Source organism: Ammospiza caudacuta, chromosome 3 (assembly GCF_027887145.1).
Source record: "Ammospiza caudacuta isolate bAmmCau1 chromosome 3, bAmmCau1.pri, whole genome shotgun sequence".
In the NCBI taxonomy this organism is placed as follows: Eukaryota; Metazoa; Chordata; class Aves; order Passeriformes; family Passerellidae; genus Ammospiza; species Ammospiza caudacuta.
In genome coordinates this window covers 938074-964919 of record NC_080595.1, presented here as the reverse complement: position 1 = coordinate 964919, position 26846 = coordinate 938074, and the positions used below count along the sequence as shown (strand labels likewise).

General features: G+C 45.1%; 1 protein-coding gene across 6 annotated transcripts in view; it reads left to right on the top strand.

Moving 5' to 3' along the window:
* The window catches only part of PLCB4 (phospholipase C beta 4), a 176559-nt gene that overhangs the window by 129657 nt on the left and 20056 nt on the right, over window positions 1-26846 (top strand). For 4 of the 6 annotated variants that reach the window (XM_058802871.1, XM_058802867.1, XM_058802868.1 and 1 more), the window contains 16 exons: window positions 409-499; window positions 1657-1752; window positions 2798-2895; window positions 4556-4591; window positions 7099-7240; window positions 7896-7980; window positions 8383-8507; window positions 10409-10460; window positions 12714-12816; window positions 14416-14580; window positions 17190-17394; window positions 21035-21123; window positions 21514-21664; window positions 23699-23748; window positions 23869-23934; window positions 24280-24395. In XM_058802871.1, the coding sequence (XP_058658854.1) occupies window positions 409-499; window positions 1657-1752; window positions 2798-2895; window positions 4556-4591; window positions 7099-7240; window positions 7896-7980; window positions 8383-8507; window positions 10409-10460; window positions 12714-12816; window positions 14416-14580; window positions 17190-17394; window positions 21035-21123; window positions 21514-21664; window positions 23699-23748; window positions 23869-23934; window positions 24280-24395 (1670 nt within the window). The remainder of the gene's footprint in view (window positions 1-408; window positions 500-1656; window positions 1753-2797; window positions 2896-4555; window positions 4592-7098; window positions 7241-7895; window positions 7981-8382; window positions 8508-10408; window positions 10461-12713; window positions 12817-14415; window positions 14581-17189; window positions 17395-21034; window positions 21124-21513; window positions 21665-23698; window positions 23749-23868; window positions 23935-24279; window positions 24396-26846) is intronic. The other 2 variants (XM_058802872.1, XM_058802870.1) reach the window with 1 other exon arrangement.

Sequence of the window (26846 nt, the reverse complement as noted above, 5' to 3'; positions counted from 1 at the left end):
CCAGGGGACCAGAGCAGGTGACTTATTTAGAGATCAGATAACAGGCTGAGCCAGGGAGGGAGGGAAAGCAGGAATTCCTCCTCTGAGAGGAGTGCAGGTCACATCCACACCCTCTGCCAGGCAGGAGAGGTGGGACAACGTTCAGAGCAGTGCAGCTGGGGCTGGCCCAGGCTGGAGAGCTGAGTGCTGGCTTCTCCAGCCCCTTCAGCTGAGCACAGCTTCCCCCAGCACAGGGGAGGAGGGGAGCAGGCTGTGAGCTGCAGTCACACAGCCTGCTGGCTGTGCCTGAGGTGCCACTGCTCCTTCACTGCCCCTCGGTGTTCCTGCCCTAAAATCCAGATCCAGACAGGGACAGGGAGGCCAAAGGGTGTCGGTATTACTGAGCATTTTCTTTGAATTGTTTTACAGCTTGAACAAGGTAAAGCCCTGCCATCTCCCAATGACCTCAAAAGAAAGATTCTCATAAAGAATAAAAGGCTGAAACCTGAAGTAGAAAAGAGTAAGTAACGTTTGTCAAATACTAAATAAACAAAAGTCCAGATCGCTGCAAACAGGCTTTGTTACCAAAGTTTCCGGATTGTTTGTTCTTTAGTGCTGGAAGAATAGGAGTTACATGTAAATAACATTTGGTTTGCCCTTGTGTTTCGTGTGAGTGCCAGTCTAGGCCTTGATATCAGCATGCTGCACAGCACAGCCAGCCCCAGAAATGTAATCCTGGGACTTTTATTACACTGCTGCTTGAGCTGAAATATGAGGCAGATAGAATCTCCTGTCAGCTCTGCCAACACCAGTCTGTTTGCATTGCTGTGTTCTTCCAGGATAAGCATGAAGTGAAATGGAATTTCAAATTGCTCCTCTTGCTGTTGTTGCCAGTTGTGATGTTTATCTCCTTCCAGTAAGAATAATGTTGCTGTATGAGTTCCCAGTGTGGCTGCAGTGATAAACCCTGCTCCTTCTCCATCCCAAGAGAAACCCCCAGGCCTTGCACTGGCTGCAGGCATACCTGGCTGTGCCCCTCCTGTGTGACTGAATGCCCATGGGAGCACAGCTGGAGACCCAAGCACTGTGCCCCCACTGGCAGGGATCAAACACTGAAGGGGCAGCTGCCTGTTTATCCTGTGAGGGAGCAATGTGCTTGCTCCAGAGACCTTTGTAGTCTATGGGAATTTAGGGGAATTTCCTGGATTGTCAAGCAAATTGTGTTTAGTGACAGGGAGTTTCTTCCCAGCAGGGTGGTTAGACATTGGGGTGGGCTGCCCAGAGAGGTGGGGAGTCCCTGTGCCTGCAGGAGGTTAAGGAAAGGCTGCTGTGGCACTCAGCTCTCTGCCCGACAGAGCTGGTGCTTCAGGCAGAGCTTGGATGCAGCCTCAGAGGCCCTTCCCAACCTGATTCTGTGCTCCTGTGAAGTATTTCCCTTCATTTCAGTGAGCTTTGGGCACAGCCCTTACTGCTGACCACTTTTCAGATCTAACAGCAATCTGTGTTTATTGGTGCTACTTACTCTGTAAAATTTTATTACCAACTGAAAAGCCAGAGGAGTCATTAAACAGAATGATCTGAGGAACAGGGAATCATTTGTGATGGTTCTCTTGTATTTCTTTGTGCTACAAACTGTTCATGTCACGACTAATTTAATTTCATTTTTCATATTAACAGAACAGCTTGATGCTCTGAAGAAGATGATGGAGGCTGGGGAAACTGCTGCTCCTGTAAATATCCTGGAGGATGATAACGAAGAGGAAATAGAAAGTGGTGAGGATTTCCTGGAGAAGGCTCTCAGGGGCCTGTGGCAGATCCCCGGGCTGGGTGCTCCCTTCCCTCATGCCTGTGCTCTGTGGCAGCAGCAGCAGCAGCAGCTCTGGGCTCAGTGCAGGGCCATCTGCACAGACCCCAGCCTGGCCACCCCACCCCAGACAATTTCACATTCCATTCACTGCTCAGAAGTTGTGTTAGAGCACCAACCAAATCAGACTTTCATTCTGAGAGGCAGAGGCTAAGACGTTGTGTTCTTTGCTTTGAGAACACATATTGTCACTGTGTTTAGCACTTGGGTCAGCATCAGAGGGGATTACTGCATTATACTGTATAAGGACGAAATGAGGGGAAGGATTTTTCTTGCCAGACCTCAGTTATCCTCAGTGTAAATGTGCAGCTCTGAGCCAGTGATGTGGCCAGCAGAGAAGAATCCATGTATTTAGGGTGTGATTTAAATGTGCACCTTCAGAAGGTGTAAATCACACTCCACCTGCCAGTGTCTGAAGCATGGCCTGTGCCCTGTGTCATAGGGAATGTCCCAGCTTTAGCCTCCACCTGCTCCTCATTTATTTGACTTTTTTCCCCCTTTAGTTTTTAGCTTTGAGTACTGCAGGTTCTAATGGAAATCACCCTAAAAGCAGATGAGAACAATTCCCTGTAGAGGGGCACACAAGGAGCCTGACAATGCACTCAAGCCTGGCCACTGGTATCTTCTTAGATCTTTATTTAAAGAACTCTGTCGTCAGTTCTTGTTATTTCCCAAGGCTAATGGCTTTTGTTTTTACACCTGAGCAAAATACTGATTACTTCAAAAATACAGCAAATAAAATTTCTCTTATGAACCATCTGAGGCCTTAACTGTAATTTACTGCACTTGGAAACAGTTACCTAACTCTTAGAAATCTAATACTCTGGATTTTACTCCTGTTTTTAAGAAATGCCACACCCAGACCTGTGAATTCAGCTGTCATTTGTTTCATGCCTTGCAAAGAAAACAGCAGCTGCTGTGGTTTTGCACTGATCCTTTTTGTTTTCTGTGCAGCTGACCAGGAGGAGGAAGCTCATCCTGAGTACAAGTTTGGAAGTGATCTTGTAGATGATTACAGTCAAAAAGAAGCTGTTGCCATCAGTGTCAAAAAGGTGGGATTGCTTCTTTCATACATATATATTGTTATGAAAATTTTCTATGGGGGCTGTTGCAAAAGGCACTCTGCTTTGTGGAGACATCAGAGCACTTGTCACAAGACTCCAACCTGAGATCTTCACCAGGTGCCCCTCACCTTCAGGTTCATGGGAACACTCAGCTTTGTAGCCAGAACCACTCTCCCCTTGCTCAGGTGGGATATGCACTCACTGAGGAAGCAGAATCAGGGGGTAGGGAGCAATGTACAGTGGAGGATTTCATCAGAAATCCCAGTTAAAGGCAGCAAACAGCTCCCTGCTCCAGCCTCTGTGCTTCACTTTGCACCTCAGGTGCAGAATCCCAGTAAGAGGTGGAACATGAGCTTCCTTGCTCAGCAGTACTTTGGCAGGGCTGCACTCTGTGTGTTCACTGCAGGGTTTTCCTGTATCATGTTCCATGGTTAACCCTTAGGGTGGGTTCTCTCTTCCTCCTACAGCATGGAGGCAGAACAGGGCAGTAATTCCCAGGGAGGTGTGGCAGAGGAGCTCTGTCAGGCTGGCAGACAGGAAAAGGTTCTCTGTATTCCACTCACACCTGACCATTGCAGCCATCAGTCACTTGGATGTTATTGATGGTAACTAGATCCAGATCTGGAATTCAGAGTAAGCTGCTCTGGCACTGGAGGCATTAGTGCTGCTGGCTGCAGAGCACAGCCCACAGGTGAGGGCTGAGGTACCTCAGCAGATCATGTTCCTCTGCCTCTCCAGTGTTCTGGCTGCTTCTTCCCTCCTCCTTGCCTTCCTTTGGATGTTTCTGCAGACAGAAGTGTAGGAGTGGAAAACAGCAGTGTGTGTGCAGCAGCACCAGAGCCGTCAGACCTGCCTCTGGGTATCTTCTGTCATCAACTTGGCTTCCTCAGCTGTTATGGATCCTCCCACTGCAGTGTCATTGCACTTCTTTGCATTTCCTGAGTCACTGCTCCTTGACTACCTGAATGTTTTGGGCTGTTTTGGTTGTTTGGGGTTTTTTTGTCGTTGTTGTTGTTATTGTTTTGAGGATTTTTGTTTGTTTCCAGACTAGTCACTCATCCTCAGCACGTGTCCTTGGGTAACTTCTCTGCTCCTCTGCTGATCAGTGCCTTGATCTTTACTCTGCAGGAATGCACACTCAGTGCCAGACAGTATTTACCTGAGATTCTCAGTAGCTTTTAGTTGAAGGCAGGCCCCAGACTGCTGCATTGCACATAACATCCTGGGACAGGCCTTCTCCAGTGTGGGCATTTCAAGCCCAGTTTACAGCACTCTTTACCCTCAGTTTTCAGGGCCTGGCAGTTTGCACATGCAGATCAGATGATCTTTATTGTGGTATCTTTATCTGGGTGTGTTATTCTTTCATTCTTCTCTGAAGCTTCCTGTGCCCAGCATCTAGTGATAGCTCTGGTTTAACTGTCTGCATCCTTCATCCTGTTCCCATGGCTGAGTTTCAGATCTTGTGTACCCAAATTTGGAACAGATACAAATTTTTGAAAGTGTATGGAACAGATGAGCCTTGCAGGAAGGTGGAAAAGGGTTTACATTTTGCTAAATGCATTCGTTTTTTGAGGATTTTTCCTCCTTACTGTGAGTGTTTCCTATTGCTTTTTCTTTGGGTAATGTATATATATTTTCTTTCCCTCAGGCTGTTGAAGATTCTGAACAAGAAAACAATAAAAAGGTGACACAGGATGTAATGTAGTTTATTTTATTGCTTTATATATAACCTGCATATTACTCACCATGCATTTTGAGTGGTTTAACAATTTTATGCTCAGTTTTCATCACACCTGTTTTTGACAGTGACTCTACCTCCTTTGGTCCTCTAGGCCTTCTTCTGGTGTGCTTTTACACTGGGGTCAGGGCTGTCAGAAACCTGGGGACAGACAGGAGTGCATGACCTTTGCCTGCCTAGGAGTATCTGATCTCATGCACTGGGAAACCTGTTCTCTGAGTGGTGCTGAGATGTGTCATCCCTGCTTGATTCTGCCCTCTGCCCTTACCCTGACTGCACTTTGTTTTCCTCTCTCTTTCTTCCTTTTGCTTTCCCTTGGGACTTCTGCATTTATCTTCTCCCAGGAATCCCTTCTGTAAGACTCTTCCCCCCTCTTTCCACTCTCCTTCTTCTCCTCTTCTCTCATCCAAGCTGCTCCTGTTCATAACCACACTTTGTTTCAGTCTGTGTTGTTTTCTAAGTCAGTTCTGCTTCTTTTCTGGAGGGGTGGGGAGGTGTAAATGACATGGAGATCAACTTTCCCCCTTGTCTTCTCTATCCCCTACAAGGCTCCTGTGCATTCCTTTGTTTCTGCAGACTTTAGGAAACATTCCCTCCTTGCCTCTTTCTTAACTCACAGTTTTAAAGTTGTGAACAGTGCAGAGAATAGCCCTACTGTAAAAATTAGGGGTCTGCAAGGGAGTAAGATAGCACCAATGTCTGGTACCTTGCCTTTGAGGCAGTGTCAGTGATGCAGTCACAGGGCTGCACCTGCAGGGTGCCATTGCCTGGCACTGAGGCATCACAGCCCTGGGGCTCCTTTGCCTGGAGGTGTGGATGGATCAAGGCAGTAAAATGAGATTCGCTGTTCTGAGCAGTCAAAGCAGGCACTTTAGGAGCCCTGGGTTTTAGGAGGTGGGTGCTCAGTTCTGCCTGAGTTCATGGCCTTTCACAAGTTAAGACACTGAAAAGAACTGGTTTCAGTGGGTAAATCTGGCCTGAATTTGACCTAAGCTCTATAACCAGCTATTGACCTAGTAACAAAGAAAAAAGCCTGTTTTCTACTAACACAGGGATGTGCAGTGGGCATATCTTGGGATCACATCTGTGAAACCTCAGTGTGCACACATTTCTGAAAAGCAGTTGGGTTGAGCCCTGATGATCAGCATTAAAATGTGGTGTCAGTTTGATTTCATGGGCTGCTGGAAGTGTAATTCAGTCCAAAATGCACATACAACAATACGTACCTGGGCTCATTCTGCTAGCTCAGTCACTCTGTGCAGCCACAAAACTGTGTTCCCTTGACTATAATCATCTCACAGCAAGGCATAAGTGGTTCCAGTTCACATGGGTTTCATTCTTGGGATGTGCCTGCCCTGCCTGGCAGGCAGAGGTCCATCACTCTGGTAAGTGGGCTCACTTTTCCTTTGCTCTGCCCCCTCAGGGAGTGAAAGAGCTGCAGCAGTGCAGGGTCTGTGAGCTGCATTTCCTCCAAGCCCAGAAAGGGCCTGGCACAGCTTCCTCTTCCTGTATTTCCTGAGTCAGTGATGGGGAGAGCTTCTGCCAAGCCCTGAGCTGCAGGCTGGGTGTCTGAATACACTGTACTTCCCAGCAGAAGGTCACTGCCAGCCTACAGGCACATGTTTTTGTAGAACAACCAAAGATGCATGTGTGGGAAAAACATGATGAATTTGCAGAGACTGTTTAGCTTGATAGAATTTTTTTTTCTTTTTTAACTTCAGTGAAAAGAATGTGTTTCAAACTGGTTTAGGGAAAGGCAAATACTGGACAGAGAGAGCCAGTTAAGAAATGCCTCCTGATGTGGGTTTCTAGCAGATGAGATACTTGTAGGAAACTCTAAGTTCAGTTACAAATAAAGTGCATATTTATATAGGTGATGGATTCAGGATTTTATCAGTTGAAGTGGGTAGGAATAGGAACTTGGTACCATGTCTCTTGTCTTGTGACACCTGTTTGTCCAGTGAAGGCCGTGGTTCCATATTTTTGTTTGCTTCTGTTAGGAAAGATTGATAGTGGAACCCATTTGTGTTTTCATGGTGAGGAAGTTCTACTGAGTGCCAAGTACACACAGTTTCTATCAGAAAATGCTTATTAGATCACAGGTTTTGGAATTTATTTGACAAAGATGGATCATTACCTCCCAGCATTGTTCAGGCTGTTGGAATATTTATCTTATATCTCAGTGTTACCCTACTAACTTCATGTAATATTTACCCACTGCTTAGGAGCTTTTCTATCATCAGCCCTCTTGCATGCATCCTATAACATTGACAGTCCTATATCAGCAAGGAAACAAATTTTAATTTGTGACACTAAACTTCCACTTTTCCTGTATTAATTTGCACTGTCTTTAACCTTCTGCAGATTTGGCTATGATTTTGTCCCACCTTTGAAAAACCCAGCAGCGGTGTTTGCAGACAGAATTGTGATTGTTCTTTTTAATGTGTTTCCAGGGTTTAGTAACTGTGGAAGATGAACAAGCGTGGATGGCATCTTACAAATATGTAGGTGCCACAACCAATATACATCCATATTTATCAACAATGGTCAACTATGCTCAGCCTGTAAAATTTCAAGGTTTCGATGTAGCAGAAGGTAACATAAAAGGTTGAATGAAATACAAGTATTTGCTTAACCTAGGTAGTTTTTTAATCTCTACATTTCCTGAATTTAGAAATAAGGGCATAAGACTTTAGTAGTTTAATGACCATCATCAGTATGTTTGTAGACCTGTTTCCTTGGATGTGAAGTTAGCATGTAATTCCATTAGTCATCCACACGGAGTCACTCAGTTACTGGGAGAATAGAAGCTGTTGAGGTTGGTTCTATTCCGTGGGCCTTCCCAACTGAAATGCTTTTTTTAGTTAATCTCTCTTTGCAGTTAGGTGAGCACAGCTGTCACTGTGGGCAGCAGTGAGCTGATACTGCACACCAGACAATTTATCATGTTGGTTTGCCTTATCTACCACACAGTGCAGGCTCTGAATAACAATGTTGTCCTAAACAAAAAAGGAAAATGTTGTTGATTTCCCAAGGAGAGAAACAGAGCAGCGAGTCAGAAATACTATGAAATTTCTCATCACTGTAATTTGATTCTATGAAATTTCTTATCACTATAATTTGATTCTATGAGTAATAGATAATGGGGAAAGAGACCAAAAACTGCTGTGTCCTGCTGTTATGGTGCATGATTTTGAATGTGATTCATCATTACAGAGGTGTTTTAAAATGTCTTGTCTTTTCTTTCTAGAACGTAATATTCACCATAACATGTCCTCCTTCAACGAGTCTGTCGGGCTGGGCTATTTGAAGACTCATGCCATTGAGTTTGTGAAGTATCCTTTCACCTCCTCACCCCACCTTCCTAGCAATCGTAAAACAAACCAGTGCACCTTTCTGCAGTTAGTGTTTAGTCTACAAAGGGAAAGGGGGCATTTCTCCTACCTCATGCAAGGAGTGATGGTGAGATTTGATAGTGAGATTTGGAGACTCATGCCACTGAGTTTGTGAAGTATCCTTTGACCTCCTCATCCCACTTTCCTGCCAGTGCTAAAACAAAGCAGTGCACCTTTCTACATTTAGTGCCACATGTCTACAGAGGGAAAGGGGAAGTGCCTCACTAAGTAGAAATAGTGAGAGTAACAAGAGGAGTGTTTTGGTGTTGCAATGCTGGAGGTTGCAGGCCATGCCTCTGCACCTGTGTGGTGTTTGTTTGATTTCCTTGATGGATTCCCCAGCTACAACAAGCGGCAGATGAGTCGGATTTACCCCAAGGGGGGCCGTGTGGACTCCAGTAATTACATGCCGCAGATTTTCTGGAACGCTGGCTGCCAGATGGTCTCACTGAACTATCAGACCCCAGGTAGGCAGGGTGACCCTCCCTCCTAAAGAATGGCCTGGGCAGTGGCTGTCAGCCAGATGCTGTGGATTTGCTGCTGGCATTTCTGCAGGAAGCAGACATATGGCTGAATAATGCAGCAGGGTGGGAGCACGGGAGCATGAGACAGAGCAATAAAAACAACCATGCACAGAAGGAAAATTCAGTCCTTTTATGGAAAAAAAATGGAGTGCTGCATCTTCCCGCTGAAATGGCTTTTATTAATAAAAAGTGTTAATTACAGGGAAATCAGTGTTTTCATAAAACACAGCTCTGGCACAGCTGGGTGCATGTCTGCAAAGCAAGGATGGAGTGCACTGATTAAGATGGTAAAAAGTAATGACTGTGTGACAAATGCATTTCTAGACCAGTGGTTGGGAAGTGTCAGCAGTCATGTGCTCAGGTCTGAGATCCCAGCTGAGAGAATGATGCCAGGGAATGGAAATGCCTCTCCACAGGGTGATCTGAGAGGAGATGTATGTTCCTGTTCAGTGAAGGTGTGAGTACAGCAGGGCAGGCTGTCTGTTGTTTCCATTGGCTTTGTTAATTCATCTAGGAATGTCTTCAGTCAGATATATAACAGGCCCATTTCCCATTGCCTTTCTCTGGCTGTGGCAGTGCTTTTGTGCTCATTTGCCCCTCCCTGAAGAGTGTCTTTGGTACAGCAGACACTCCTCTTGGTCATCCCCTGAGTTCTGTCCTGCAAAGCTGTGCCCCAGGCTCACCAGCCGAGGAGGCAGGAGAGAGGATACGCTGGAATCTGCTGCTTGTAGAGCACTCCAGTGGGCATGCCAGGGAGGCTGGAGCAGAAACACAAACCTCACTCTGCTCCCAGCACTGCCTCTGCCCACTGCATGTCATTCCCAACCCCTTTAAATTGCACATTAACAGTAGTAGCTGTCTAAGTGGAAGTGAGCAGCTTTCCTGTGTTGCTCCCCTGTGATGCAGCTGTGCTGTCAAGATGATTGTGGAAATAAAAGTTACAGCTGCCCAGTAACTCCAGTAATAACTGGTATGGGCATAAGACAGTCTTGTATTTTGTATAACAGAGCAGGTTTTGCTGCCTTTGAAGGTACAGTCAGTTTGGCAGGAGAAATACTGTTTTGTTGCTAAAGCAGGAGGTTGTATTCTTGTGTCAGTAGAAAGCTGCAGGAAAACATTTCATTCTTTACAAAGTTCTGGAGAGGGTTGGATAGCGGGAGATTGTTCCATGTTCATGATCTTCCCCTACCAGTGCTGTAACAGTGCACTCACTAAAACTCACGTGCTTGCAAATGTTGGAACTAAGCAGTGCTGCTGTGATCTTTGTGCTTTATTGGTGTGGTATTTTATTCAGCTAAGTCCTCAGAAAAGCAGTGGGACGTGCACCTCACCTTCTTTGAGACATCAGGCTGCAGGCAGCTTCATCAGAGCTGGCTGTCATTGTGATGGAGTGCATTCCTCAAGGATGTCTCCTCTAGTATATCTGTTATTCTGAGGTTATTTGCACTGTTAAAGCTCCTGCTTCCCTATGTTATTCACAGTGATCTGCAGAAATGTGGATGCCAATCTGCACTGTAGATACCAAAGGGTAGATGATGGAAATCCCATCCCAGGCACTTGGCATGTCCACAGTTGTTACTTCCCTGCCTCCCAAGTGTGTTTGAATTCAGGAAAATACTGTTTCCTGAGCCCAGCATGGACTTCAGCATGCTTGGTAAAGCTGTTACTCCTGTGAAAAAATACGAAGTTTTCCCGTTGCTTCCTATTATTTCTTAAATGTGGGGTTTTATATGCATTAAATTTTTATTTAAACTTATTATTCTGGAAAACCAGTCTTATTTTCTGATCTAGTTCATGATGTGCATTATTCAGCAGGAAAGTGAGTAGATTCTCTCTCTTGGCAGATCTAGCAATGCAGCTGAATCAAGGGAAGTTTGAGTACAATGGATCGTGCGGGTGAGTGATGTGATTTAAACTGTTGGCACTGTGCATCAGCGTCCTTTACTAAGGTTTTAATAAGATTTTGTCACTATTAATTATGTGTTACAAAAGGAGAATGGGATGCTAGGTGAGGAGTAGAAATCAGCAGAGGTCAGGGAGCATTCTCCCCCACAAGGAGGTATTCTAATGAAGATGCTTTTAATTATGCCCAGTTTTCAAATGAGATCCAAGAGGCATTGTGTTCATATTATGAAGATCATGAATGCTGTACACAGTTATTCAAATCCATCTCCACCTTCTGTTCTCAGCCTTTCTTTGAAGATGTGCCTCAGAGTGGAGATTCATTGCACAGTTCACAGAATTGCCAAATTTACTTGGACAAGTGGAATCTGAATGCATAGGGAACATATTTCTAATCTGTGCACTCTTAATTGGAGCACAGATTTCACAGAGAATCCTGAAGTGTTTCATTTAAGTTCTTGCTCATGATTTTTGTATGACAAAGGATGTTCAGGGGATGCTGATAGATTTTTCTCAAATGTTGATAGACCTTAATAGGATAGACTGGTCATTAGCATCAGGAGAAAAGGAGAAGCTTAATGAATCACAGGAAATGACAGTCCAGAAACACATCAGAATCTGCACACTCTTCCTGGGAAGGAGCTGCTCTTTTACTGCTGCAGATCTTACTCAGAAAGAAAGTCTGGTGGATGGAGCTTGGTACAATTGTTCATTTGGGGAATGGCACAGAGTGCTTGGCCATGCCATGCCTTCATTGCAGCTGTGAGCACTCCAGGAGAGGCTCTTGGCTTTCACAAAGTGCACTCTCTGTCATTTCAATCAAAACCACAAGAACAGAAGAAAACGAAAGCTTTCTTATGGCAGAGTTTGGTTCCTTTCTTCTTGGACCCACCAGCTTAGTAAAATAGCACCTGCTTACTTTTGCCAAATTCTCTGAAGGACAGGCAGAATTACCAACTAAATTCCTGGGTTCTTCCATCAGTGCTTTGATAATAATGTAGTGGTAATGCATGGTAATGTTTTGATATGCATTGTAAATGTGGTGGTGTTTCAGTCACAAGGGAAATGAAAAACTGAGCATTTCCTTCTGCCTGTACTCCTCTTTTCTGATTTGCACCTTTCATGCTGATCAAACAAGGTCATTTCAGCATTTCTTATTGCAGCAGGCTGAAAACAGAGGCTAAGGAGAGTTAGTTCCCTTCTGCCCCAACCTGCCTTAAATTAACCGAATATTAAGAAATCACTTTTCTAATGGAAGAAAAATATTTTTAATGGAAGAAAAAAGAGTAATATTGCTTCCAAACAGAAGCAGTGTTATTAAGAAATGGATGAAAGCACTGACATTCTTTCCACTGGAATTTTTCTAGCATTTTTTAATCCCTGAATTCTGTCTAGGCCTTTATCATATTGTGTACCAGTGATTCACTAGAGGCTAAGGGTGGGTAAAAATTCATCTTCAAGCAGCTTTGTCTGTCAGGGTTGCAGAATTAGCAAGATTTTTCCAGTTGCACATTTTCTTCCATGAGTTGAAGAGAATGTCTGTAATGTGCAGCCTTTCTGCAGTGATCAACTGCTGTTTCATTTTGGTGGCAGATCCTTGGGTTTTGGTGCACCAGAGCACAAATTGGCTTCATTGATATGATGATGCAGTGTGAGGTCCTCAGGGAGGCATTGTGAGTGTTATTGTGGTGGTACCTTTCGTGCTGCTATAATTAACAATCTGTCAGCACTGACATTATCAGTTGTTTCCCCCAAGGTTTCATAACCACAATGAAAAAATCAGCTTCAAGCTGAAATTTAGTGTACAAGTCTTGAACCATAAGGAGCTGCTTTATCTGGAAAAATAACATTGAAAAATCCCTCTGTGCTTTTCCCAAGTGTTAAAGAATTAAAACAAATGAGAGCATCTGTGTTTTATTACATGGTGACTCCCTGTATTTTTTAACTGTATTGTTCAGTTGTTTTGAAATGTCCTTGATTATATTACATTTATTTGTATCTTATAATCACAGATTGATTTAATATCTCTGTAGCTGGTTAATCAAAGTTAAAACTAGTGTTTACCTATGTTCCAGACAACTGTAATACTTTCTTTTACTTCCTCACACTTGCAGCTGGAATGAGTTTGTATTTTACAACTGCTTAGGAGAGCTCATTGTTTAAGGGCAGAACATCCATTTCATAGGTATTTAATACCAATTTAATTTCCAAACAAGGATAATTTTCTCTTTTTGCCCTTGCCGTAAGGTACCTACTAAAGCCAGATTTCATGCGGCGACCAGACCGGACATTCGACCCGTTCTCTGAAACTCCTGTGGATGGTGTTATTGCTGCAACGTGCTCTGTGCAGGTAAGGCAGCACAGACAGCTGCCAGCACACCCAAAGCACACTTAGAATCACCAGAAATTGCATATATGCACTCAATGTGCTTGGACTGGGCAGATTTCAGCACATTGGTTATTTTTCTTTTCTTTTTTAATATTGCTGGCTAAGATGCCTTTGTTTCCTTGATCTGAGTGGAGTATGATAGAATTGGAAATGATGTGTTATTGCTCATGGTGGTGTTCTGACACAATGGTCTTTGTGAAATCCATGAGCCCACACAAACACATAAAGGAATGAAGTTCCTTCCCATGCACAATGTGAAATTGCACAGCCTCACTTGTCCCCACAGAGCAGGGAGGAGTCTGGGCACACAGGGACAGGATATCTTCAGAATGAATGTAGGAAATGGTTGGTGTGAGGCCGGCCCTTACTCTGGAGCTATCTGTGAGTAACCAAGTCCATAAAGCTCCTGCTGCAGTTCTACAGCACGGTCAGTGCCCAGTTCTGGGAGGGGGCTGACAATTGTAAAACCTGCTTGGTGAGCAAAAGGCTTCAGCTTTCAGTTAGCATTTTCCATGGGCTGTATTTCAATTTCACACCCTCGCTGGCCAAGCATTCCTCATGCATTCCAGATGTGGAACTAAGCTCCATTTGCACCTCTAGTAGAATAAGCACGTTTAATTAATGTTGTGTTCCTTAAATGGTAATCAAAGCACAGCCCCTCCAAGAAGGAAGTGGGATCAGATGGTTCCTAGGTCATGCATTTTGACAGTTACCTTTCTTTTGTGACTAAAACTAGTGTAAAATTCCATGCAAATTTTGTAATTAAGGAGTTGAATGGAGCAAAAGCCAGCAATGATACCCTCAACCACAAAACTTTTCAGATCTGTTATCCAGAGTGTTCCCCAGAAGGATGTTATGTCACGCAAAGAACAGGATCTGGAATTAGCTTAGTTCTGTGAAATCATGTTTCAGTCTTTGTCTTCTCCCCTTGATTGTAGTAATGAAAACATTAGCTGTATTTTTAGATAACAGATCATCTTGGTGAAATAAAAATTTTCTCTGGAGTAATCACTTGCTGTGGCTAGATTAATCTTTACTTGGAGTGAAATGGCAACAGACCTTCATATCTCTAACAATACTGAGGAATCCTGTGGGGTTTTGGTTTTTCACTTTTGAAGCATCCTGCACTTTCCAAACACATAATATGGAGTCAGACTGACACGTGATTAGCTTCAAACCTTCACCTGAGTGAAAACAGAGCAAGAGTTTCCTTTTACCTCTTGTGCTCAAGATGTATCATATCAAAAAGTGCTTTTGAGCAGAGTGTTAGAAGTTGTGGAATAGCAGTGCCAGCTCTGGTTGTTCCATTCAGTGTTTTCCTGCAGGTGGATGCATCTGTGAGGCACTGCTGGCAGTGCCATTTCAGGTGAAGTTGTATTTCCATGTCTGACCACAGGAGCTTTCCCAAGGAGGTGCAGTTTGAAATGCACCCTTTGCACACGAGGAACTAAACACGTGTCAGCTGTAAACCATCTCTCAGAGCAATGTCAGTGAGAAATTACCCCCATTTCGCACGTGCCTGCCCTGCAGTGCCTTTCTCTCTGCGCTGCTGTGTTGCAGGTGATCTCTGGGCAGTTCCTGTCAGACAAGAAGATTGGCACCTACGTGGAGGTGGACATGTACGGGCTGCCCACGGACACCATCCGCAAGGAGTTCCGCACGCGCATGGTGATGAACAACGGCCTGAACCCCGTGTACAACGAGGAGTCCTTTGTCTTCAGGAAGGTAGGGTGGCATCTGTGCAGGGCCCTGCTGTGCCCTGCCCCCTGAGCCAGCCCTCCCTGCTCACCCAGACGAGTGCTGCTCCACGGCCAGGCTTCTAGGGCCCCGGGTGCTGCTGTGAACGTGGAAAGCTGAGGGCAGCTTTCAGGAGCCTGCTTGGTTTCGCCTTGTTTTGGTTCTGCTTTCTTTTTGGTTCTGCTTTGGTTTTATTTTTCTAACGGATAACCTCTGTAGCTATCACATGATTTTTTTGTTGTTTTTGTTTCCATTTGGCTTTTTCCTCCCCTTTGCTTCCTCCTCCCACTTGGAGGTAGGCACCTCCTCTGTGACCATGCCTGTGTTCAAGGTATGCAGTCTGCTCAGAGTGAGCCCCGCTGGCGGACACCATCATTCCCTGGAGATTCCTTCTTCCCTGCCCTGGCAGTGGCTGCTATCTTGCACTGTTCCTTCAGCCCAGAGGGCAGGTGAGATGCTGCATCCAAAGCTAAGGTCAATGTCATTACATGGAAAAGTTGGAAGGGTGCTGTGTTCCTCAGGCGTGTTGCCAGCTCCCTCCTTCAGTGGTCCATGTGCATCATGTGCCTTTTTTATTTTTTTATTTTTTTCCAATACTGAAAGAAAAAACAACCCTTTTTTTCTTGGCATGGGGGATTTAAAGAGAGAGACCATTTGTCCGTGTTCAGTTTTTATTTCTCAGTCCTTATATATATATGATACATATATATATATATATTTATTTTCTTTTTCTTCTGTTGCCTGGAGTTTCATCCAGACTACATGTGTTACAGTGCTGTCTTGGATAACATCTGTTTTGCTTACACCTGTTTTGTTGTCATGCAGAATTGTTGCTCTTTTATTCCAAAGTTCAGACTTGTAGTCCAAATGTCAGACTTTTTGCTGAGTGGTGATAGCTCTTCACACTTGGATATATTACACACTTAATCTGCTTTCCTAACAGCGCAGCCAGTTTTTGAGAGAAATTGAGTTGATGCAAGAGTTTTTTATGAGCTCATATTGTGGAAGGAATGTGACTCCAGGTGCTTTTCTCTGTGTGAGGAGCACAGGGAAGATGCTGATGTACAGGCCATGTGCTGCCCATGGCTTGCTGGCCGTGTGACCAGCAGCTGCTGCTGTCTGATTTCTTACATCAAAAGGGCCAGAAATTCCAGTGCAGCCCGTGTGCTGGGACATGGGCACAGAGACTTGAGGCCAGTATTTCTCATTACTGCTCTCCAGTGAGCAATCCCATGGTCACAGGCTCTCTTGAACTTGTAGGTCAGCCAAGAGATTATTTTTCTCCACCTCAGGCCCTTATCATAGCTAGCAGTGTAATCAGCACCCACTGGAGATCCAGCAGGTGAGTGATTCCTCCAGCTGGAGATGCTGATGGCATGGGGTGCACTGTGCTAAAACATCATGAGAGGGTGCAAGTCCTAGCAGGATACCACAGAACAAATTAATGCAGAGGGAACAATAAACTCAGTCCCCATCGTGGCAAATCTGTGTCAAAGAGCATCATGTAATGAAAGATGTGCTGATCTGTGCCCTGTAGGGGGGAGATCTCACCTGCCCTGCTTGGGTTGCAGGGTTATGCTCAGGCTGATGCTTAACCCCACACAGTCGTTCTCAGGTACTGCGTTTGATTGTTCTCCTGTCACGTTTTCTCATATTTATTTTAATTAAGATAAGGTTTCAGTCTCTCTGACCTGGGTTCTGTGTTGTCCCTCTGTTGTGTGAGGGGAGGAGGGAGCAGTGCTGCTCGTGGCCTGTGCTGGGAGGGCTGAGCTGTAGTTGAGCAGAGCAGGATATCCATGAGCTGCTGCCATGGCTCAGAGACCAAGAGCAGCCTTTATTTGTGCCCCCTGAGAAGGCTGAGAAGGTGTAAGGGAGCAGGCAGGCACAGCTCCCTGAGCTCTTCCCCTGTGTCCCACAGTGCTGGGGAGTAGCCCCAGGCAGGGAAGGGGGGAAATCTGTCCCAGTGTGTGGTTGGGGTGGGCTGGGCTGGCAGAGGAGCTGCACTCTGCTGTCTGCCTGCTCCTCAGTGCTGCATGCCCAGAGGCAGCCCCTGTGCTGCAGGGAGGGCAGGGGGTCTCTGATCTCTGTTCCCTGTCCCTGTCCTGTTAGCCCAGCTGGGCAGGGGCAGGAGGCTGAGCATCCCTGCTCCCGTGCATGCCTTGAGCCATGTGCTGAGTGCAGCACAGCCTGCAGCAGCTCACACATCCCCAGCAGCCTGTGCTTGCACTCTCCTTGCCCTTTTGGATGCATCCCAAATCCCATCTCTGTCATAATTCCTCCTGATCCAGCACTGCCTGCCCTTTGGTTGCTGCTGGATCTGTCATCTCCTATGCAATATTTACCTGCCTTCTTATCAGTCTCCAGTAATGAGAAACAAACACGCAGAGTATTTAGCTGGTGTAACTGTGAGCTGCAGGATTTACATAGCCTGAAATGTACCCGTTATTTAGGGTGAAAAAAGCTTTTCTAGGAAGATTTCATTTGGATGCCTGGGCTCTTGCAATGCTGGCAGTCTCTGGCACCGAGTTCGCGCACGGGAGGCGGGGAGGAGCTGCTCTGTCAGTGCCATGACATGTCTGTGCTCTGTGGCTTTCCAGGTTATCCTGCCTGACCTTGCTGTGCTGAGGATAGCCGTGTATGATGACAACAACAAGCTGATTGGGCAGAGGATCCTGCCTCTGGACGGGCTGCAGGCAGGTTACAGACACATTTCCCTGCGCAACGAGGGCAACAAGCCCCTCTCCCTTCCCACCGTGTTCTGCAACATTGTGCTCAAAACCTACGTGCCTGATGGGTTTGGAGGTGAGAGCAGCCTTGGGCTCGCTGTGCTGTGGCTCTGGAGTGTTGCTGTGCAAGCCCTGAAGTGCTCCCTGTGCCAGCCAGAGCACACGTGCAGTGCTGCAGGATGGGGAGGTTCAGGATCCCTAACTTTCTGTAACTCCTTGGGATCTCTGCATGTTGAGGGGACAAATCTGCTTTCTGACCAAGTGCCTGTGTCTGTTGATGATAAAAGCATTGGTGTACTAAAACAAGAAAATAATGTGGAAAAAAAGCTACTACTACTAAGCTCAATTTGATTTTTCTCTGTTGACAATTTAGAGTCTTTTATTTTATTGCATATTGTCTGACATAAATATCTGTACATACATCTGGTTAGGATGTACTTTATCTATATTGATTGGTCTATAAGTATTAAAAAATACATGCAGAAACATAGTTTCTTTCAAACAAAGCCAATTCTGTATTCTTGGGAAAATTGGCGTATTTTTGTAAAAGGCCAGTGAAATAATTCAGCATCCAGAACCTCTCTGCATTTTTCTATCCTGATTTTACATGTCTTTAGTGTGGTTTAATTGTTTTTGGGCTCTCAGGAAGTTAATTTCACGTGAGCATTTCCATGATGAGGCTGGCAGAGCTGCGGTCACTTACGCTGAGCAGTGGCCAATTGCCACGCGTGTGTGGGAGCACAGAGCTGAGAGTAATCATTGCACCACTAAAACCTGTGTAATGCCTGAGTTCCCCCTGCCAGAAAGGGCTTCCGCACCCCAGATGAAATTTGCTTGTGCACTGGACAATGCATGAACCATTTCAAACTGTAAAGCAGGAATTGCATAGAATGCTGGAGCTCTGACTCTGCAGCAATTACCTCAGGGGTTACTGATGAAACATATTGATCAAACTAGTGTTTTTCTCTTCACAAAACCTGTTTCAAACCTGCAGCCATGTAAAGAATGGCTGCACTTCTCTGAGTGATTTCCACTGTAGAAACTGGAGGAAGGGAAGGTTGACCTAACTTGTCTTCAAGTCTGTGTTTGCTGGTGCTTATCCAGGCTTTAAAAAATTAACAGGCTGAGACTTCAGTAACAACATTTCATGGAAAAAAGGTGTTACAGGAGCATCTGTGTTGTTCACATGTGGAATCCTGGTTTCTGCAAGTCAGCTGGAGGTGTGCCAGGGGCCCTGGAGCACCACCATGCCATTGTGCAGCACGTTTCATCCCCAGTATTTAACTGCAGGGACTTTGTCTCCAGAGAAATGTGAGCTTCTGCCCAAACTTGAGATTCTCAAGGGTAATTGACCCATCAGTCTAAGAGACATGTTTAAGTGTGCCCTTTAATTCTTACCTGAACTGAGGCTGTTGGCAGCAAATGACTCAGTTGAAATATTTTCTCAGCCAAGGATGTGCTTCTGATTTGGGATTGATGTTCTGTGGCACCAGACTTTTCCTAAGGACAGAATTTAAACTTAGCACTGAGTTCCATGTGGCTTGAGCTGCTGAGGGTGCTGGAACCACTAGGAGAAAATATTTGTTTAATTATTTTTTTAAACTGCATTCTGCACTTGCAGATGGGAAAGACTTGTTTTCCAAAGAGAATTTCAGCACCAGTTTAGAGTTTGCACATTGTGTGCTGCAGTGTCAGCAGTGCTGTGAGTGGTTTATTTGATAAGGTGGGAAAGCACTGCTACCCTCAGTAAGAGTGTTGGTGCAGTACAATGCTGCTGGAAGGGAGGGCTGGTGGCTGTGGTTTGCTGTCAGCATGGCAGAAGCAGCCTGTGCATGAGCAGGAGCTCAGTGAGCTCAGTTCTGGCTCTGCTCTCCCTCCCAGACAGGCTGCATGTGCCTCCTGTGTTTCCCTCCTTGGTACAGAGCAGCAGCATGCTGAACACCTGGCAGTCACTTCTGACACCCAGGTGCAATCAGTCATTAGTGTTCTGCTGCCATGGGGGTTTAATTACTTATCTTCAGTGAGCTGCTCATTGTTTTATGAGCCATCACTAGGATCTCCGGGGTTGTTTCAGCAAACCTGTAGGAAGGTAGAGCTCAAGTCACTAGCTGCCTACTTTCTTTCTTCTTTCCTTTTTGTCTTTTTAACCTGTATGAGTAAGATTTAAAATGTGCCCTGAATAATAACTAGAAAAGGTGATGCATTGTAGGCTTTCAAAGATGTGCTTTCCTTTTTTATTTTATAGCTTTGCAATTTCTTGTGGTTTATTTGCATCAGCCCCTCTGTTCCCAATAAAACCACAATAATGGCACAAACTGATGCAAATGGAGCAGCGTTGTACACATTTCTATCCTGGAGCTGTGCAGTGAGTAAGCCTGGCTGTCAGGTTCATGGTGGGTGCCCTGTGCAGTGAGTGTCAGAGCTGTGGGTTTGATTGCAGCTCCCACCCCAGCTCACCGCCCTGGGACTGGGGACAGGAGCAGGGCACAGGGAGGCTCAGCTCCCCAGCCCCCCAGCAGGGCTGAGCCTGGGCATGTGCTGGGGTGGTTCCTGGCACAGCCCACCGTGGGCATCCTCACCTGGCAGCTCCTGCCTTCAGCTTCCAGTGAAACTGGGACGTTTCCAGCACGGTGCTGCCAGGGCGGCCCTGCCTCTGCACTGCCAAGGACAGGAGGACGTCCCTAATGGCTTAGGGAGAGGAGACACACTCAGTGCTCAGCCACGAGCCATTGCCATGGCTAAAAATAAATCCTACATGGCTTCTGTGTGTGAGAAATGAGTTTCAGGAGACATCAGTGGGTCACAGCAGTTACTGGAGATGACCTGTTCGTGTAGACAAACAGATCTCAAGGGTAGTGCTGAGTGTTAATACAGTTTCTGTGGGAGTGGGAGGCCTGTCAGCTGTGGCTTCAGAGGAGCATTCCACAGAACAGCTCAGGTTGGGAGGGAGATGATACAGCCCAGTCCCTACTTTGAACAATGAGTTTCTTCCCAAGCCTCTTGATGGGTTGGATATTTTCACTTTTTTTTGACTGTTGGAGTTAAGCACAGGAAGAGATTATTTGATATGCATGTAAAAAATTGCTGGGACTTTGTCATGCTATGAAGCTGTGCTTGCATATTTGTCCCTGCACTGGAAAACAAATTCAATGATCTGTGTGGTACCCAGGGCTGTGGTACCACTGGTGGTCCCATGTCATGTGCAGGATTCAATGCTGGTCTTGCCCAGAAAAGCCATTTCACAGCCTGTCATGAATATCACAAGGGCTGCTGAGAATAGATTTACCTGATGGCTTCAATCCACCTGAAACTGCTCTTTAGCTAGGAAATACAGAGGCATTTTCTGCAATTCCCTGCAGTCAGTCAGCACCCTCAGCCAAGGGACAAAGTTAATGCTTTGTGGCCAGGAGATCCCATCCTGGTCCCAAAATCTACAGTCAGTAACTGGGAAGAGGCTAGACCAGTCTGACAGAGTCACTGCGTTCCTCTAAATAAGGATCTGGACTAAAACCACACCTTGGTGCATTAAGAGCTGTTCCATGTTGCAGGTGCTGTGGGAATAAGCACTTCCAGCCCTGCCAAATCCACTGCAGAAAGCTGGGCTCCTGGTGCAAGCCATGTCTCATAATACCAGGGATAGAATAAAGCTTTTGTAAAATACTCATTTCCAGATGCCTGCAAAGCTCACAAAAAGTTGATTTTTTTTTTTCTTACAGATATTGTGGATGCTTTATCAGATCCAAAGAAATTTTTGTCAATCACAGAAAAAAGAGCAGACCAAATGAGAGCTATGGGCATTGAAACTGTAAGTAGAATCAATGACAAACACAACCCACTTCTGTCCATGCTGTGCTCTTTATTTAAAGTGAGCTGGTCCTTCTCCAATCAATTCACCTGATCACTTCTCATTTTCAAATATAAGCTTCTTTGCGTGCCTTATGTCATTTATTGAAATACTGACTGGCTTTTCATGGAGCACATTAATACCTCCTTTAGGGGGGCAGATTTTAATAAGTGGGGACCAAGTTGTATTTTAGTAAGTAGCTATTTGGAATGGATTACAAATGCTTTTCTGCAGTGTTGTTTGAAAATATGTTGCAATTTCATTATGTTTAAAGTAAGCCGCTCAGAAATGTTCCCAGCTTTTTGCACTGCAGGCAAAAGAACAATCCCTGTGTTCTGGTGTTTCTTTCAGAGTGACATAGCTGATGTACCAAATGACACTTCCAAGAACGACAGGAAGGGGAAGGCCAACAATCCCAAAGCCACTGTGACTCCTCAGAGTAGCTCTGAGCTCCGGCCCAGCACCACTGCAGGCCTGGGCTCTGGCACCGACGCCAAGAAAGGTACCCAGGTCGTGCTGTGCCCTGAGGGGGGCACAGAGCCCCACAGCAGCACTCATTTCTCAGCTTTCGTTCTGGGCTTGCGCTCACTCCTAGCATCCTGCCCTTGGGAGGTGTCTCTGGCTCACTGCAGACGCACTCAGTGTGTTGCTGAAATGCCTGTGTAAAGGCAAGGCAGCTTTATTTCACACGGTGCCCTCTCGGTGTAGCTGCACGCCTCTGGTAAGCAGCTAGGGGTTTATTTTATCTCTGTATTGTACACATAACCTGCATGGCTCTGGGAACAGTTTACTAGTAAGGATTCCTGGAGCAGTGCCAACAGGAGTGACTGTTATCTGGCATAGTCCACAGAAACTCTTCTGCTTTTTTTCTCCCCTCACAAATCCCTTGGCAGGGTTGCAGAGTTAAGTAATTAAAGGTATTTAGAATTCACTGGAATCTGTAGAGATTTCCCAACAATTAGAAATGTTTTCACAGTGTGGTTTTATTCTGAATAGTGATTATGGAAATGGCATGTTTATTGAAAAAAAAAATTAGATGTGCTCATTTATAAGTGAGTAAGTATTTTTTCCTAGCTCTTCACCATTCACTCTACAAAGTCATTTTATACACTCAAATGGGATTATTTGTTTCTCCCATATCATCACAGGTAATGAAGACTAAGCGAGAAAACAAATTTGTACAGCTGAATGAAAGACAGTAAATATTTCTGTGAGTGGGCCACAGGAATTAGGATGTGGCTCTGTCCCTCATCCAGCTTGGCCCAAGGGATTGCCAGGAGGGGGGAGGAGCACAGAGGGCTCTTGGGCTCAAATTCAAGCCCCCATGGCTGGTCACGCTCTGGGGAAGGGATCTGCTGAGAGCCCAAGTGCCATTTCCCTGGAGTCACTGGCAGTGAATCAAAGCCTCAGTTGTCTCTGGCACCTGAACTCCCTCAGAAGTTGTTCCCTGGTGTGAGCCCTGGGTCCCTCCGTGCAGTGAGGTGTTTTCATTTCGTGTACCATGACCATTTGCACAAGTGTTAGCTTTAGTGTGCATTAATCAAGCTTGCAATTTGCTGGGTGACAGCAGATTCCTGCTGGCCACGGAGCCTGGACAGCTGAGGAAATGTTCTGTGTAGTGGTTCTATGCAGCAAATGCTTTAAAATAAAACCCTGAGGAAGCCTGCTTAGAACCCCAGCAGCCTGATGCAGGCCTGAGGTCTCAGTGCCTAACACTCTCCTGACTGCAGTTTTCATCCCTATTCTTGCATGTTAAAATAGAGCTGCTCATTTCTATGTCCCATGTAATGATCCTTATTTTGTGTTTCTTATCTCTGTGATTTACTAGGATATGAATAATTCTAGCACTGTTAAAATACACAGCTCATACTGCTGTTAGAAATTACTTGAGCAGCAAAATGGGGAAGGCTTTCAATGCACAAGAATATGGGGGTGTTTTGGTCCCAGATTTTCAGTAAGAGTCAAATCACTTGTGTTTTTGAAAACTTCAGCCTCTATCTGTGCCTGCATCTGCTCCTGTCCCATTTACTAGACTAATGTTGGTACCATATACTTGAGCAGAGTCTTACACTCCTAAGAAAAGAAAATAGCCCCACCCCACGTATAACCCTACCCAAGAAACTCCCCACACAAGAAGTGGTGCCAGAACAATCTCCAGCTAGGGACCAAAATTCTGAAGGTGTTTTAATATTCATAAATGGTATGCTTAGTTTGCAAAAATGACCTTTTTGCAATTCTTAGATTGCTGTGTTTTGGCACTTCAGTCCAGAACTGTAAGAGGTTAAAATATACTCATTGATTGAATTCTTTTTCCACAAGGCAATTGATTGAAGAGTGCATGGGAAAAGCAAATGACTGCATTTTAGCTAGATCTTGATCAATAATTTTATCATTAACCTGTGATTATTTTTTTCATATGGTGAAAAACATTAATTAATTAATTGTTAAGTTAAATGTAGGTTGCTGGGGTAAAACTCAAATTTTGAATATGAGATATACTAGTATGTATAGATAAACTGTATCAATACCTTCCCAGGTATAGACCTTATTCCTCAAGTGAAGATAGAAGATTTAAAGCAAATGAAGGTAAGATTTGACACAAGCTTCTCAGGAGGTGCTCCTAATTTTTGTTTTAAGTAGCCAGGATTTTACCTGGCTAAAGTCAATATGGCCACAGAAGAATTGATCCAGCTTCTCTTTTTTCAGGCTTATATAAAGCATTTAAAGAAACAGCAGAAGGAGCTGAATGCCTTAAAGAAGAAGCATGCCAAGGTATGATCAGTTAGAGTTCTCTGAGCCTCATTTTAGACAGTTGCTCACTAGCACAGGCAGTTCCTAGTTAAATTATAGGGGAAGACTAAAGGGTGGTAGCTGGACTCCCAGGAAAGGCAGGTGTGCTTAAATGGACTGAAATGTGCTGCAGGGAGCACACCTTCCCTTGGGCAGCCCTTGGTGTGTGTGCCTGAGGCTGGGTGCACCTTGTGTGACCGTGCAAGCACTCAGGGCTCCCCCTCCATTGTCAGAAGGGAACATTTGTACACCCATGTTCCCTAGGCTCTAAGGAAATTGCCCATCAGATACCCAGTGACCTAATGGCAGGGCCCTGCTGTTTTCCAGGAGCACAGTGCCATGCAGAAGCTGCACTGCACGCAGATTGACAAAATAGTGGCCCAGTATGACAAAGAAAAGGTGTCATATGAGAAAATGCTGGAGAAGGCAATCAAGAAGAAGGGGTAAGATATTTTTTAAATTATTTTTCTTTAGACGTAAAATACATTTGGTATCTTATACTATTGTGGTCTGGACTGAAGTGTTCATAAAAAAGGGCATTGCAGCTTGAAGCAGCATCATACTTCAGCCTGAGAATGAGCTCTAGGAATGGTTCATAAGTGCTGGGCTCACTCTGCCTTTCTCCAGTCTTCTGCTGTCAGAATTTTAAAAGTAAAAGCAAAGGATTTGCCTCTAATTTTTATTTCTGTGTTCTGGTGTGGTCTCACTGCACTCCCCAGGCAATGTCACTGTTGTGTTCAGTGAGAGCAGACTCAGGTCCTCAACAGCTCTAGTGACCAGAAAGTGGCAATGTTTGGATTTTAGGGGAAAAGCTGGCTTTTAAATCCTGACTGTTTGAGAATAATAGACTCCTGCTGTGCTGTTGAGTTGAAGTTTGTTTTTGACAAAAAACTTACAGATCCTCAGCTGGGATAGATGAGTCTTACTCCTTTGACTGGGGTGGAGTTGTTTTGACTTGCACAAGCTGATGGGATATTATCTGTGTGAGTCTCCTGTTTGTCCCAGAAAGGTTCTGGAAGATGCTGATGACTTCAATAGAATGTCTAATTCTAATTTGGAGCTCAGGGGCAGGACCTGCTGCTGCCTTGCTGCTCACCTGGCAGCAGTTTCTGCTCTCCACCTTTCCCTGTGTCACTGGAGTTTCATTGAGACAGCAGGAATTACTGGAGTTCCAAACCCAGCTATGCCAACAGTTGCTCCTAATTTCATATTGTTGTCATCTGGCAACAGCAGCTGGCAGCAGCTCACTCACTGAATACTGAACATAGATCTCTGTTTGGCACTGGATTCCTCCAAGGATGCTTTTCCTATAAATCACTTGGAATGGTGGAGGGGTTCTGAGTGCACGTGCTGTAAACTGCCAAAGGAACAGAAGCAGGACTGTCAGAAGTGAACAAGGTAAGGAGAATTCTCCTCACTGAGTTACTGAAAGCTCACAGTTCCTGCTGTACTTTTTTTGTTCGAGACAGGAGAGCTGTAAGCACACAAATACTTACAATCTATGGAGTTTCTTCCAGAAAATCACTACTTCTCCAAGCAGAGAGGGGCCAGCTGCAGGATTGATGAATTTAATGTGGCTTTGATTCAATTTCATTGACTATAACACAGCAGAAGGTTACTGATACAGCTGGAGTTTTAGTTACAGTCAGGTTAGTTCCTGCAGTGGCAGAGAAGTGAGCTCTGGGCATTGCACCAGGATTATTGTGGGGCAGAAAGGTTTCCCTGAGCTCTGGTATATAAGAATCTCAGTGTTCCTGTTGGCATGGGGAGGAGCCAGTGCCTCTGCCTGTCCATACAAAACAGCCAGGGAAGGTGTGCCAGGAAGTTCAAGGTGGAAAAGGCTGTCTCTGTGCAATAAATATGGGGAAATCCTGGATAACAGTGCTCTCCAGATCACCCCGAAAGAGGACAAGTATCAGAGCAGTCCACAGTTTGATTCACTGTTTGAGGTGACTTCATTGGCTACCTGCAGCATCTTTTCTTAATTTTATAATGCATGGACACAAAAGCCTTTATGCTAGTTCCATATTATGAGTGAAAAATAAAACTGGAAATGACCACTCCAGAAGCAGCTTCAGTGCAAAGCCAGACACTGTTCTTACCCCTGTTCCATGCTTCCATGGGCTCCAGAGCTCCCAGTCTCCTGATGGCTCTTTCAGTTTTACAAGACTAGCTGTGTGCATCTGATTAGCAGCCAGATCAGAACCAGTACAGACAGACTTGCTCTGAAACACTTTTTAATGCCACAAAATATGAAGGGCTTCCTCCAGGGTGAGCCCTGAAAGCCAGTTCTGCAAGGTACTTATGCCCAGCCCAGCTGTGCAGAGTACTAAAGGACATGCTTAAAAGGGAATGCATTGGCTGACACTTAGGAATTTTATTGAACCTAAATGATCTGATGAATCCAGAGTCCTGGGTTCAGTGGGTACAGGACATGCTCCATGTCCTTGGCTATCAGTCTGGAGCACTTGCAAGGAATAAAAGTTGTAAGAGAACTTGTAGAACATGTTGTCAAGGCATTCATATTGAAATTTTCAGATTATTTCCTGATAAAAAGGCCTTTGATAGGTGTAAAGACAGCTTTCTCCTCTGATCTTGTTGTGCACTTTTTTTGTGGTCCATTTCTGCCACATGGTGTGACAAATGCTAACTGCATATTGTTCAGCAAAGCAGGATTTTTTAATCACATGCTCATTCACTGACAGATGGACAGGATTTTGCTCCCTGTGCTATTTCTGTCATGCACTTGAAATGCTTCCAAATCCCAGAGGGGCATATGGGAATAGGTATGGTTGTGTTCCCACTCTGAACTGGAGTCAGGGCACATCAAGATCCTTCTGCTTGATGGGACTGCCAGAAAGCCGAGGGTGTGTAAGGTTGGGAGGTGACCCTGG